Here is a 14,725-nt window from a genome sequence, read left to right as displayed (position 1 = left end):
TTTAGTTTAAATTTTAAAATATTAGAAAAAAAACACAAATCAGCCATCGCCCCCCTAAACCGCTTCAACACCCCCCAATTTTCTCTGGGCCCTTTAACGCCCCCCTGTAGGCCTCCAGTGCCCACAAGGGGGCGTTATCGCCCACTTTGAGAAAGACTGCTCTATACCATTAGTCCAGTCTTTTCATTATTCTTCCAATAATTGTACCCAAGTTCTGAAGACTGTTTATCATCTAAGGCTTCTCATGTCCTACTTTTTTATTATACTGACAACAGTAAAAATGGATGTCATTCCTAGAATTAATTTTAACACCTCAATGCTCCCCCGCCTTGCTCCTCCAATATTGGACTCTGGTAAACCTGAACTCTTGTGTTTTCCCTGCAATAATAGGAGCCCCCCCCTTTAAAATATACTATGCTAGTCAGGGACAAAATATATGGCAAAATAGCTCCTTTTGATCTTGTGCTCAATCACTGAGCATTTACTCTATGCCCTATCTTGCATTGGCTCAAACTTTCAGGTAATCTTCCTTCTTGCTTGGTTATTGATTAAACCCTTTTTTTCCTTTTGCAATGCGCTTTGCTCTTTTTGTTTCTGTGAAAATTTAAAACCTCGTGATTTTCCTATGGCCATTTCATCTGTTATGCTCTCCAGATTTGGCACCAGGTACAAAAATGTTTGGGCCCTGTCCCTAGGTGGCATTTGCTTGCACTTTTTTTTTCCCCCTCACAGTAGGACCCTTAAGATTTGTGGCTGTCGCATCTCATTTCAAGGGTGGATGTATTAGGAAGTCAGACCACTTGGGAACTTGTTCTCCTCTTCTGGCCTACTGTCATACCAGGAATTTTCTTACACTATTCTGTCTTACCTCCTTCCTTATTTATTTCTGTCTTCAGCGTAGGTCAGTGCTCTGGACATGTGGGGATCTTTTGGTGTTTCACATGCCTGTACACTCACTGGCTACCTTCTCTTCTCTCTCCTTTTAAGACAGTTTCCACTTTATAGGTCTGTTTTAGTAAGGTTTATCTATTGTGCTGCCAACTAGATAATTCTTTAGCTCCTTTGTTGAGAAACTTATTAACAGCAAAATATATTTAAATAAATTTATAAATTGTACCCTACACCTAGACAGCACCACTTTATTGGACTGGTCCCTGATCCCCTTTACTATTTGTGCTCATATGACAGTTGCCACTTTTCATCTTTCTACTTTTCTTTGAAACCCAGATTTTTATCAAATTCTCCTCCTGGAACTAACCACACTGTGGCTCAGTAGAGCGTCTACTGGCAAGGTTACTACATGAACTAATCTATTTAAACAGACTGTTGACTGTGTAGCAGCTGTCCTGTAGTGCAAATACTCCATTATGTCTCTCCTTTTGTCTAACACTCTCAATTTGCACTGGTCTGGCTATCAACTTTTACACCAGCTCCTTCAATTTATTGGGAAAGTATTTTCACTAACATTTCAGCCTTTCTCACAATTCTGATCCCCAGCACCCTAAACTTAAATTTATTCATCATGGAACTATCTGTGCTGCAGCTCAGAAGAGCAAATACTTCCAAAATTACTACATGCACTGTTATGAGAAAGAATCTCTAAGGATTATTGTGAGCATAAAGAAATACCAGCAGGAGATTATTACATGAGGCAAGAATCATAACAAAGGCCAAGTCAAGGTCACAACTGAAGAGAAAATAACACACTGACAAAAGTATGGAGCAAACCAGAAATAATAGTAAACATGGAAAAAAAAGATTATACCATAATGAACCTAGCACTTGGCCTACTTGAGAAATGGCTAAATGCGCTAAAGTTTTGTTTGTTATCCAACCAAGGGACAGCAAAGACATGGGAGCACTGAAGTGGTAAAATTAATTCTAGGAATGATGTCCGTTTTTATTGTTGTCAATTTAACACAAAAAGATAGGACATGAGAAGCCCTGACACAAGGTACAGTAGAACCTCAGGTCATGAACATTTCCAAACATGTACAAATCGGATTACGATCAATAAGTTCACCAGAATTTCGCATCTGTTCACAACCACACGCTCTGTTGGCGAACAAAAACACTGGCGCCAGTTTCCCTTCTGGTTCGTACGTGCCAATGATTTTCCATTCTCCGTTTCCCATTTTCTCCGCCAGAACTCGACTCATGCAAGGTTAGTTTTCTTGGTTGTTTAGGGTTAGTTTTTGTATAAATTAAGGATATTTCAAAATTTTTATTTTTTTTTCCTGTGCGTAAAACTCATAAAAAAGTGTTTACAGCAAGCGGTTCATAAGGGTCTTGTACGAACAGTTCATAAAGATCTAGCGCGAACTTGGTCTACAACACACTCTTGCAATGTTAGTTTTCTCTGTTGTTCAAGGTTTTCTCAGTGTTATTCAATGTTTTTACATTTAGTTTAGTATTACACTGTGCATTCTATGGTATAATTAACTATTTTTTTTGCTTAAAAATCTAAAAAAAAAAAAATTACATACAGTTTGTACAGTCTGGAATGGATTAATCGTATTTACATACAATCTTATGGGGAAATTACGTTCAGGTCGCGACCAAATCGGGTCGCGTCCAGAGGTTTGGAATGAATTACGGTCGTGACCAGAGGTACCACTGTACTTCCGATCTAATCTTTCATTTCCCCTCAGAAAGGCCCTGATGTTAGCTAAACTTTATTAATCATAAATGGTACCTACACCATCCCAGGTATTTAAATTTTATTCCAGCTTTTTTCCCCTTGTTATAATTATAGGTATTTAGACTTCTCTCTCTATTTTCCATCTATTTCCTTGCTTCACTATCTGACACTCACCTGACTATGTTCTTACCTTTTCCTGAGAAGGTAGCCTGCTGGCATCATTGACCTTCTACTACTCAGGAGTTGTCTTTCATTTACCTGTGTCCTGAAGTGACCTCTACATGTCCACAAATTTCCTGTAGGACAAATAAATGTTAGGCGAGTTTAAAAAAAGAAAAAAGATGCCACTGCTCATTCCTTGTAGCAGGATGACAAAAGTTTACTTATTATCATTATTATTATTTACTTATTTCAAAATTGTTGACAAGTAGTAGCTAATTCTTCTAGACAAATAGCAGCAGACAATATGTTCAATCCTAAACAGGATTTATTAGAAGAACAAACAATACAGGCACTGGTACATATCCCATTTTAGGGTTAAAAGTCCCAATAATAATGACAATAATAAAAAACATTTCCCTTCAGGAAATAAGTGCCAAGTTACTCTACTTCAGGCTTAAACGAACTGGACCCTACTGCACTCTCAGTCCCTCTCCAAGGCCAACACTTTCTTAAAGCAGCACACAATTTCAATATTTACATTCTTTTTTGGATATGAATAGATACCCAAAACTTGTGAAAGCAGGACACAGAAATTCTGCAATTTAAAGAAGATTACATAAATCTCAAGTATGAAGAGTCCCACCAGACTTATACACAAACATGAATGTCTGGTGATTTTACCTTAGAGTTCTGTACCATTTCGGACTACTTACCTCCTCAATAAAAAGCTAAACAGACAAAAACAATGTTTAATGTAACCATGAGATCCTTCTTTAAACTTTTCCAAACTCTTAAGGAAAACGAAGTCATACTTTCAGCCAAGTTCAGACTTATTAACTTCTGATGGGCAGTTACTATTAATTTGTGTGGAAAGTTGTAGTACTCATCCTGCAACAAACTGAGTTTATTCTAAATGTTAAAGTCAAAGCGTGGTAGAGCAACCCTTTCTCCCACCTCCAGGATACTTGAACAATACTTTCTGGAGCTTCAGTAGTTCTGCAATCATCTTGCTCCTTTGGTGAAAACAAAAATGCTTTCCAGATATCCTAACGTTTCCGCTTGTTACGTCTTTCAATCACAGTCTGAAAAAAGGCTGGTGGTTTAGGCATTCAATCTCTTCCTCCACAGCAGGGCCAATTCTTTTTATGTAATAGGAAAATTGTTTTATGTAATAAGAAAATAAACCAAACCTATATTTACAAGAGAGGGATTAATCTACTTTTCCCAACCCAGTCTGCACCCTAAATGACTATTGACAAATGAGGTAAAAAAAAAAAAAAAGTAATAATAATGTACTGGTATGTCAGTAAATATTACACCTCAATCTCCTTTTCTCTATTTTGCCTTTGGGGTGCTAAAGGTTTGGGGTTGTAATATATGTTCACACCTCAAAATTAAGATCTGCCTTTTAATAAGGTTATAATATTTTGATTTGTCTTTATTATATATTTGTTGACTGTAAAAATATGTAATCTAAATAGGTTTCTATTAGGGGGTAACAAAGAAGGTTAACACAGTGATAGTCCCTAAAAAATACCAACTTGCATCCTTTTCCAGTCCCACAGTGGATTCACAAGTTTGTAAGGGAATCCATGAATGTTTATGACATTCATGATCTTCAAAACAGTTCCTCAAAGATGTCCATTAAAGAGGGAGGACTTCACCAAAATAGCAAAGATGTTCTAAACAATCAAATTAAAAAGTAAATAAATGTGTGGTTTCAAGTAACTGCCTATTTCTCTTCTTAGGGAATATGTTGATGGCGAAAGGGTAGAGTCTAACTCATCTGAAAAAAAGCAACTCACTTTCAGCCATATCAACAGTAACATAAGAGATCTAATGGTCACACCCTCAGGCTCAATGTGTTTTAGCTGGTAATGAGCAAAATTAAAGAAAATGTACTGTACCGAGAACACAATGGAGAAAGAGGTTTAACATTATTAGATCACTTTACACAAAGCACTGATTCTCAACTGTAAAACAAAGGGTGCAATTCCAGACCTCACCCCACCCCATTATTTATTATAAAAAAACTCATATCATGAATAAGTTTTTTCTTTTTAAATGAAAGGTTCAGAACACTCCCATAATTACACAGACCTTTCTTGGCTCAAAGGCTGAATAACCAGCTGATAAAAAAATATCTACAGGAAGGTTTAGCTAGCTATTCATTGATCAATAGTCAAAAGAAGCACCATAGAACACTTAATACTAAGTAAAGATGAGTGTTCATTCGCTGCTACGTGAGACTACTTGTTCTCTTCTGTCGCTTCCACGATACCTTACAAAGACTGACTGAGGGTAATGTTCAAAGTGCATACCTAAATTCCAAATAAAAGTAGTAAAAGCAAAACAACTGAAATTAACAGCATCAAAGGAAAAGTTTTATCCTTGTGTAGAGTTGAGAACCACTGGAGTATCGACAGTACAAATGATATGGAATGGCTACAGATTGCTGTCTCTTTGGCAGCCGTCCACAGATTCCAGAGGACTTTCAGTCAACATTTTATCCAGGTGGCCCATAGCATGCACATTCTGATGTTGCTGCAGCAGCTGAAAAGAGGCAAATGCCTTGTCGCATTCTGTGCACTCATAAACCACCTCGCCAACATGCGACTCCTGATGCCGCTTGAGGTACGAGGCCTGGCTAAAGGTTTTCCAGCACATGTCGCACTGAAAACTGTTCTCCTCTGCATGTTTGCGGAGATGCTTTGCTAGGTCGGAGGTAGAGACAAAACGTTTTAAACAAGTGTCACACTGGTGCGGCCTGTCTGAACCATGCAGGTTCTGGTGCTGCAAAAAGGCACGAACACTGCTAAATCCTTGTGGGCATTTATCACACTGATATTGTCTTTCATGACTTTCCTGATGCTTCCTCAAATGACCAGCTGTGTAGAAACGTTTGTCACATTCAGAACATTCAAAAGGTCTTTCCACTCTATGAAGATGCTGGTGCTCCTCGAGTTTTGCAAATGAAGAGAAACTTTTGCTGCATATGTGACAAAAGAATGAAGACTCGGCACTGCTACTCTCATTTTCGTCCTCCCAGGCATTTGTGTGCTCCTGGCTGGAGGCCTCTGAATCTTTGAACTGCATAGCAAGTTGTAGATGCCTCTGCATCCGAACACAGTGATGCTGCTTAAATGATTCCAATCCCAGGAAATTGCCATCACATTCTGTGCACTCATACTGAGTCTGCCCAACATGCTTCTTCTGGTGCACTGTCAAATTACTCTTGCGTATGAACCGCATACCACAGGTATGGCACTTGAACGGTTTTTCTCCCTTATGGATCAGACAGTGCTGTGAGAAGTCAGATAGATTTTTAAATGTCTTAGAACACTCAGTGCACTTAAACCCATCTTCACTCATATGCTGCTTCTGGTGGCTTATGAATGCACTCAGATTACTGAAGACTTTTCCACAAGTATTACACTGATGATGCTTTGGCCGAGAGAGCTGGTGGCTAAGCTGGTGTTTTTTCAGTTGAGTACCATGAACAAATCGTTTGCCACAATCTAAGCATGAATATGGCCTTTCTCCAGCATGGTACTTTTGATGTTCTAATAGCTTGCTGGGATACCGAAATCTTTTTTTACATATCAGACAAGAATACTTCAGGTCATTTGCACTTGTCTCTGAAATATTTAACTGGTCACTTTCATTTGTTGATTTTACAGGGCTTAAATGTGCAACTTGTGGGGAAATCAGAGGTGGTGGTTGAGTCTCACTGGAACCCACAAAGTCAGTGTTCAACAAATGTGAGGAATATTCACCTTGGTCCGTATCACCTGATGGTTCAGAGTGAGTTTTTCTGTGCTGATCCCGGCTGACTCTACAAGAAAATGTCCTGCCACAGATGTCGCATGGAAATGTCTCATCAGAATGAGTGGCCATGTGTTCCACCAGGTGTGCTGACCTTGTGAAGCGCTGTGGACACTTCGTACAATGGAAGGGACGCTTCTTTGTATGACTACGCCTATGCTTGCGGAGTGCTCCCAGCGAAATGAAACCTTTGCCACATGGCAGGCACTGAAAAGTTTTTTCATGGGTGCGCTGATGCTGCTGAAGATGGGACTGTTGGAAGAAACATTTTCCACACTCTGCACACTCATGGGGCTTTTCTCCAAGATGGCACCGCTGATGATCTTCTAAACTTTCAGATGTGGTGAAGGTTTTCCCACAGACGTGACAAGGAAAATAGGGAGCAGAATCAGAATCTTCATCTTCGTTCTCCTCATCATGATCTGCAGCATCGTCATCTTCCCCCTCGCCTTCCTGTTTCTCCACACCCTGCTGCTCATCTGCTCTCACCTCCACACCAACATGCTCATTCAATTGTTGTTCATTACACACATTTGCAATCTCAAGATGAACAGGATTCTGCAGTTTTGGAAGAATTATGTTTTCTAATGCATCACCATGAACTTTGCGCCTGTGCTGATTATATAATCTCCTATTTGCATAGCCACTTCCACAGTCTGCACATCTGTATAGCAAAGAACCATGGCTGGAGTTTTGATGTTGCCTCAAGACAAGCTTATCAGCAAATCGCTTGTTACAAAATTTGCATGAAAAAACTCTGCCATGGCTACTGCTATGCCGATTAAACTCTGAAGGGAACCTAAAACTTCTTGGGCAGTGTGGGCACTTATATGGTAGGTTTCCACTGTGTTTTTCTTGGTGCCTCTGAAGAAGACTACGAAATTTGAAACTCAGACCACAGTAGGAACACACATGTTTGTTCTTGTTCAACTCTTCATCATATAAACTCTTTCCATGTTCCCTCAAATGATTTGAAAGACTTAAACTATCTGTAAAACTCTGGTCACATTCTGAACAATCGTATCGTTTTTCTAGTCTTGATGAGTGTCGTTTTTCATGCACCATTGTTTCAGAATCTCCACTCACTTTACAAGAGAATCCAGTCTGAAGTACTCCAGTTCCTGTGGCTTTTGGACCACTGTTAATCACCACTACTGTATTAGTCGAATACTGGCGTGAGGAATCCATGGGTTCCTGTTTCAGAGAGTTATTAGACACGTCACTGCTCGTCACAGGACTTTGTGCAAGTACACATCTTTTTATATGCCTCATAAGATAGTCCTTGCGAAAAAATCTCTCTGTACACATATTGCATGAAAAGGGCTTCTCTCCAGTGTGAGTACGAATATGCTCTTTTGCATGTCCATGACTTGAGAACTGTTTTGGGCAGAACTGGCATTTAAATGGCTTTGCAGAGTTCTTCATCACTATTGGATTGTTTTTTTTAATAACCTTACTAAGAGGTGAAACAGGCAGCTGGACTATTTTTGGTTGGTTTGAACAATACAGTCCATACTCTTCATCTAAGACTTCTTGCTTTATGCTCACACCATTTATAAATGTTGTCTTAAGTGGACTTGATGGTAAATGCAGCGTCTTTTTTTGTGGTACATCCGATTCTGAATGGTTCACTCCTATGTGCACGGTATTTCGGTGCTCCTGCAGTTGCAAAAAACCAACAAATTCTTCACCACAATCTGCACAAATAAATCCATCTCCCTCCAGAGGAATAGCATGGTGGTCATTTTCTTCCTGTGCTTTTACAGCACCAGTTTCAGAAGACTTTGTCTCCCCTATGCAGTTATGTGCATGGTGTCCAAGATATTCCTGTCTTGTGAAGAAAACACCACATTTATCACAAAGAGCCTGCTCATGTGTTGCACTGCCATTATCAGCACTTTTCTGAATATACAGGAAACATTTTGTCATATGCCTTTGCAGATAATCTCGCCTCATGAAACGTTCTCCACAACGATCACATTTAAATGGTTTTTCTCCAGTGTGAGTCCGAAAGTGCCTCTTAAGTGCTTCCTTGGCACTGAATGTCTTTTTGCAGTAGTTACATAAAAACAGTTTCTTATTAGTTAAGTGAGATTCAATCCTCTTCAGAAGTTTACTTGTCTCACGACATGCTGTGTTTTCTATGTGCCTCAGTAGCTTGGGGGAGCTGCTATCATCAGTCTTTTGAGCACTCTCTTCAAGTGTCTCTAGGTTGCTAGCCCTTTTAGAGTCGTTTTCTACTGTAGTGGAAACAATTTTTAGGGCAGCTTTACAGCTTTTCAGATGGGATTTAATAGAGTCCATTTTGGTGAACTGATTTCCACACAACGAGCAACTGAAAGGCTTGTTTTTCAAATGCATCATAGCTGTGTGTCGTAATAAATCTGATTTGGTATAAAAGTTCTTATTACAGGTTTCACATTTATGTCGCACAATAGTTTCCAGGCTCTGACACTCAGGAGCAATGCTGTTGTCCTCAGCTGTAACTAGACCTTTATCCTGAAAAACATCAGCTTGTTTCTTTTGATTTCTACACCTAATTTGATGGAACTTAAGGTAGTCATAACGTGCAAAACAGCTGTCACATTTTTCACATCGATACGGTTTCACATCTGTATGTGTCAAGATGTGTCGTCTTAAGCTTTTGGACCACTGAAAACTCATGGTGCAAAATTTGCACTTGTATTCTCGCTGCTTGCTTGATGCTTCCTTGGAGATTTTGGCATTTTCATTGATTTTTAAGATTTGTGAAACATGGGTGGAGGAATCATCCTGATCACAAACATTTACTTCCACGCAATTGGATTGATGAGACAAACATACATCATTCCTCGAAAACTTTTTCCCACACTTGATGCAGGAGTACGGTTTCTCATTTGTGTGCAACCTAATATGCCTGATTAAACTCATTTTAGCAGTAAATTGTGCAGCACAGTATGGGCATGTATGATCTTTTAGGGAACTTTGACTAATGCCTTTCTTCACCCCTTTTTTTAGCAGAAACGATTCATCCCATTTAACTTCCTTTTCGACTTCCTTTTTCTTTGGATCAGAATCTTGGGAAACTGTTTCTGAAATACTGAAAACAGATACATCTGTCATCACTTCTTTGCTAGAGTGAGCATCATCCATATCTAGCTTTGAGGACTCATTGGTGCCTTCTCCTAAAATGCTGTAGGCTTCCAAAGGTTTGTCATCTGGCAAGTTTGTCAGGTTTGGACCAACGCAGTACTTCATGTGATGCTTCAGGTTGTCACTGCGAGAATAGGACCGTGTACAATTACTGCAAGAGAACAGTTTTAGTCCAGAATGAGTCTGAACATGTCTGCTAAAAGCCCCTTTTTTGGCGAAAGTCTTGGAGCAAAGTTTGCAGGCATACAGTCCATTGTTATTGTAGTGCATCTGATACCATTTATCGTTTTGAAGATTTTTCAAACTTGCTTCTGAGGAATTGACTGAAGAATCTGGCTTAACCTTTGGTTTAGATAAATTACAATAATCCTTACGATCCTTGCAAGAATATAGATGTTTTTGAAAATGATCTTTGCGAAAGAAAGCTCGATCACACTTCTGGCAACGATACTTTTTTTCACCTTCATGCTTCTTAAGATGCCGATAAAGGCCACTTTTCCAGTTGAAGCTCTTAAAACAAAATGTGCACTTAAACATACATGGTATTTTTACAGACCTTCTTTCAAAGACATCCTTGCATAATTGACCTGGAACATCATTTTCCACTGTTACTTCTTTTTCTTCATTTGGTGCTTGGGCACCACATTTAGACAGATGAATTTTCAAACTATAATTCTTTGAAAAACGTTTCCCACACTTGTTACAGCAAAACACTTTAAAACCTGTATGGATCAGAATATGTCTTCTCAGGTTAGATTTCCACCAGAACACTTTACCACATAATTTACATGGATATTTGGTCTCTTTCATAGATGTGTGCCTATGTCTATGAATTTTCAGAGCTCTGGGAGTGTCAAATATCTCATTGCATGTAACGCATTTGAATTCTGTTTGTCCAACATGGCACTGAAGATGCTGAATAAGCTGGTCGGCATTTTCAAAATTCTTTTCACATATTTCACATAAAAAGACATTTTCATATAGATTGCACTGATGTCTTGACAACTCTGAATGAGACTTAAAGGTTTTGGAACAGTTTGTGCACGGAGGAACACTGCTTTTTAAGTGAACTCGGCGGTGCTTCACCAATTCACTCAATGTGTTAAAAACCTTTTTGCATTTAAGGCACTGATTACGCTTGCCATGAATTAGCAAATGCCGTTGTAAATGAGGCCGCTGAACAAATCGTTTTTTGCACTCAGTACACTCATATGGACGTTCTCCACTGTGTGTGCGCCAATGAACTTTAAAGGCAGAGGGACTCTTGAACTCTTTCTTACAAATTTTGCAAGAGACCACTCCATACTTTAATTTTAAGTACATGGAGCGGTATGCTTCCTCAACTACAGTTTTCTCTTCTGGTGGATTTGAAGAACTTGATTCTTTCACAGGTATCTGCTCCAATGCAGAAGACTCTTGAATCTTTTCTGTATTATTATTTTTGTGGATACGCATATGCCTGCATTTATTTGAAGAATGATAAAAGCTCTTTGGACAGTAGGGGCATTTAAATGGTCTTTCTGTACCATGAGTCTTGTGTTGGGCTTGCCTTAATCTGTCACGCACTATTAAACTCTTAAGACATTGTGCCACCAAATGTCTAGTTCTATTTGAGGAAACAGTAAAGGTTTTGGGACATATAGGACATTTGAAGAATTTGTTTGTGCTGCCTTGTTGTCTGTTCATGGTTTCTTTCTCCTGTCTGCAAAAGTTTTTGAAGCAGAGTTTTCTCAAGTGACTTGTCCTGGTGAAAGAATATTTAAACTCTTTCAAACAAATGGGGCACTTATAGGGTCCTTTATCAACACTGCAGTGATGGTTGATATTAATCTGTTTTCCACCTTTTCTGCACTGAGTGGCCATATGTTTGGATCTTCTGGATAAGTGCTTGAAGGTCTTGGGGCAGTAAACACATTTGAAAGGTTTATCATTGTTATGGATCTGGTAATGAGCAATCAAGCCACACCTCTTTTTGAAAACTTTTCTACATACTAAGCAGACATTATGATCTTTTTCATCTTCTGTGACTTCTCCGACTTCTCCATTACTGTCCTGCTTTCGATAATCAACAACTTTACAAAACACTTTGCATACTGAGGACTTTGATCATCTTCCTGTGGAGGGTTCCACGTTTTGTGGAGAGTTCTGTAAAATATTATGTCTATCCAGTTTTTCATTTACTGTTGGGCTACCCAAGCATTTAGTGTTTTTACCAGTTTCATCTGTGGCATTCTGATGTTTCAAAAGAGCAGCATAATACGTATACTGTTTTCCACACCCCTGACAGCAGTATAAGTTTGGTTTTGCATGTTTGTTTTGCTCATGACTGCTCAGTTCATTAGAACTCTTGAAGTTCTTGTCACAGTGTGTACATTTATATAATTCATCATTGCCCTGCTTCTTCAAGAGTGCCTTAATACCTTGGAATATTTTTAGTTTCTTCGGGGTAGCACAATCAGCACTTGGTTTCAGACACTGGTGTTGACTCAGGGTGCTTTTTACTGTAAAAATCACTGAACAATTCTTACATTTGTACAGCTCTTGCTTAATATGAACCTTGTAATGTTCAAAAATAGAACGTGTATCTTTGAATCTTTGTTGGCAGTTATTGCATTGAAATTCTTTAAAGCCGACGCTTGAGCTCTGGGGTCTGTCTAATCTCACTAATGGCAAGTACTGCCATTTCCAGTCTAAAACAGAGAACAAATCATCGGCGGAGGTTTTGGCACACCCAGCTGAAGTATCTCCTCCTTCAAACTTTTTCTCAGTTCTTTTAACAGAAGCTCTGTCAGAAATTAAACTTTGCTCCAGGTCATCTTGATCAGAAACACATTGCTCATCACGGAACATCTGAATATTGTTTTGTTCTGATGCTGATGGAACCACTTCCATATCAATTAATTCATCAACACACTCTCTTACGCTTCTTTTGCCCACAAAATGGCAATACTTGTCAGTTGATAGCTCAGATTCAAACATCCCTTTGCTTACTTGCAAACCTTCACCTTCATCTAGCAGATGTGCTGTTGCTGTTGACATGTCCTTCTCATCATCAGTCTGTAACGGAGTACTTGGTAGAATATTCCTCTCCCTCATGAAGGCAAACATTCTTCTCTGTATCTTATTCCGAGAAGTATGTTGATCTGCTAAGCTGTATTCACAATTATTTTGACATAAAGGGCCATCCATCATGTAATCTCTTACAGGCAACCTGCTTTGCTTATTACTTTGCAACTCATTCTCCTGTACTAATGTTGAAACTTCAACATTGGTGTCTAACTCTGATGAAGGTCCTGTATTTGTGCGAAAAATCTTTTTTTCTGACAAGCGTTCTGTTTTCTTTAAATTTGCTTTATGTTCAATGTCTTTAAGAATGGATTCTCCTGATGCATGCTGTGAATTTTGCTCTACATTACCATCTTCAGGTGATGAAGTATACACAGTATTGTTATGTTCAACTGTATTATCTTCACACTCATTCCGAACAACTGGCCAGCAAGTGACATTGTCTAACTGTTTTTCATCTGCACATTGGGATGTACCTCTATCCACAATAGATGTCTCTGCATGATCTTTTTTGGTAGACGGTGACAATTCTTTTACACTGTCTACAGGCCGGTATAAATCCAATATTACAGTAGTGTTAAGAGATTCCTCAGCTGCTTTTTCACAACAGTTTTTCTTATCAGAATACTGACCCCAAAAAGTACTTGTGGACCAGGAAGGCCTGTTACCTTGGCTAGTAATCTCATTCCTCATGGACGGATCTAAACTTTTGCTCACAAGACAGTCCCCTTCTTGGTAGTTGGAAAGTGTGTTAAGTCCTTCATCCACGTGTTTTTCCTCACTGATTATTGGATTCTGCTTTGTCCGCATTTCCTTTCCATCGTCGGAGCAGCTGCTAATGTCAGAATACTGATCAAGGATGTTTGAGTGCCAGGTTGGGTAATCATCATTATCACCTGTGGTATATCTATCAGGGCTTGAACTCTGTTCTGTAAAATTTATCAACTGCTGTGTAAACTCATCGATACTGCAAGAAGAGCCATCTGCTACATCTCTCCGAGTCACAATGGTAGAATTAGATGTGTGACAGTCTGAAAAGGAGTGTGGTTTAGCACACATATTAGCTAGGTTAGTTTTTTCAGAAGCAGCCTTAATCCCACCTTGACCAGGCTGATCAGTGGCAAAGCTGGTAGAATGCTGAATTTCAGATAACGAGCGTGTACTCAGTTCTTGAGCAAGTAAGTTCTCAATATGCTGTGTTAGGTCGTCTTCTCCAGAGCACAAGAGACCACTCCCAAGCCCATCTTCAAAGGAGCCTACACAAACCGATTCCTGTGAACGCAAGTATTTTGCATTCCACTTCAAATGACTTTCCGCTTCTTGTGCCATTGGTTGGGCGATTCTTTCTCCTTCTTTACTTGGCACTGAAAAAAAAAGGATGTGGAAAAAAAAAAATCAATATTGCTACCTAAATTACACAACACAGAAAAAAAAATTGTATTATTAGTGCAGAAGGGTGAAAATTTGTCACCAAATTAAGATTTTAAAAACCAAATATCACATGCCATGCATTAAAAAGAGAATGCAGTCCAGGCACACAACAATATTTGACACATACAGTTATATTTCTAAGTTAACATACCCTAGCAGAATTTATAAAATGTTAACCACATTTAGAAAAATGTCAGTGATCATACGAAACACATTTCTTTTATTTAGTAACCAGTAATGGCACACTGCACAATAACGTGCAGTGAATACACTGGACTTGAGCATTCCTAGTTTTCATCCTCTTTCTCTGTACGTTTAGCATTCATTTGCTCAAAGGTCGATGCTCCTGCTGCTTCCTGAGCAGCTCTTCTTTTCTCCACTCCAGCGGCCCACTTCTTCTCATCTTTTGTCGGCATCTTTTCACGTTAAAACTGATTAAGTCAGTGTTTGTGTTGCAATTACTTAAGC

At 39.0% G+C, this 14,725-nt stretch overlaps 2 protein-coding genes across 4 annotated transcripts in view; both read right to left on the bottom strand.

Moving 5' to 3' along the window:
- Nucleotides 1–3,110: 3,110 nt before the first annotated feature.
- Nucleotides 3,111–11,623, bottom strand: znf1035 (zinc finger protein 1035). Its single transcript, XM_051920446.1, has one exon. The coding sequence runs from the start codon at nt 11,621–11,623 to the stop codon at nt 5,249–5,251; it is 6,375 nt and encodes a 2,124-aa protein (XP_051776406.1). The 3' UTR covers nt 3,111–5,248.
- A 238-nt stretch (nt 11,624–11,861) lies between these two features.
- Nucleotides 11,862–14,725, bottom strand: part of LOC114667809 (uncharacterized) — a 48,140-nt gene continuing 45,276 nt past the window's right edge. For all 3 annotated transcript variants that reach the window (XM_028823288.2, XM_028823289.2, XM_051920459.1), the window contains one exon: nt 11,862–14,190. In XM_028823288.2, coding sequence (XP_028679121.2) covers nt 11,867–14,190 — 2,324 coding nt within the window. In that variant the 3' untranslated portion in view covers nt 11,862–11,866. The remainder of the gene's footprint in view (nt 14,191–14,725) is intronic.

The sequence above is a fragment of the Erpetoichthys calabaricus genome, chromosome 17 (assembly GCF_900747795.2).
Source record: "Erpetoichthys calabaricus chromosome 17, fErpCal1.3, whole genome shotgun sequence".
Taxonomy (NCBI): Eukaryota; Metazoa; Chordata; class Cladistia; order Polypteriformes; family Polypteridae; genus Erpetoichthys; species Erpetoichthys calabaricus.
This window is presented reverse-complemented; position numbering and strand designations above follow the sequence as displayed.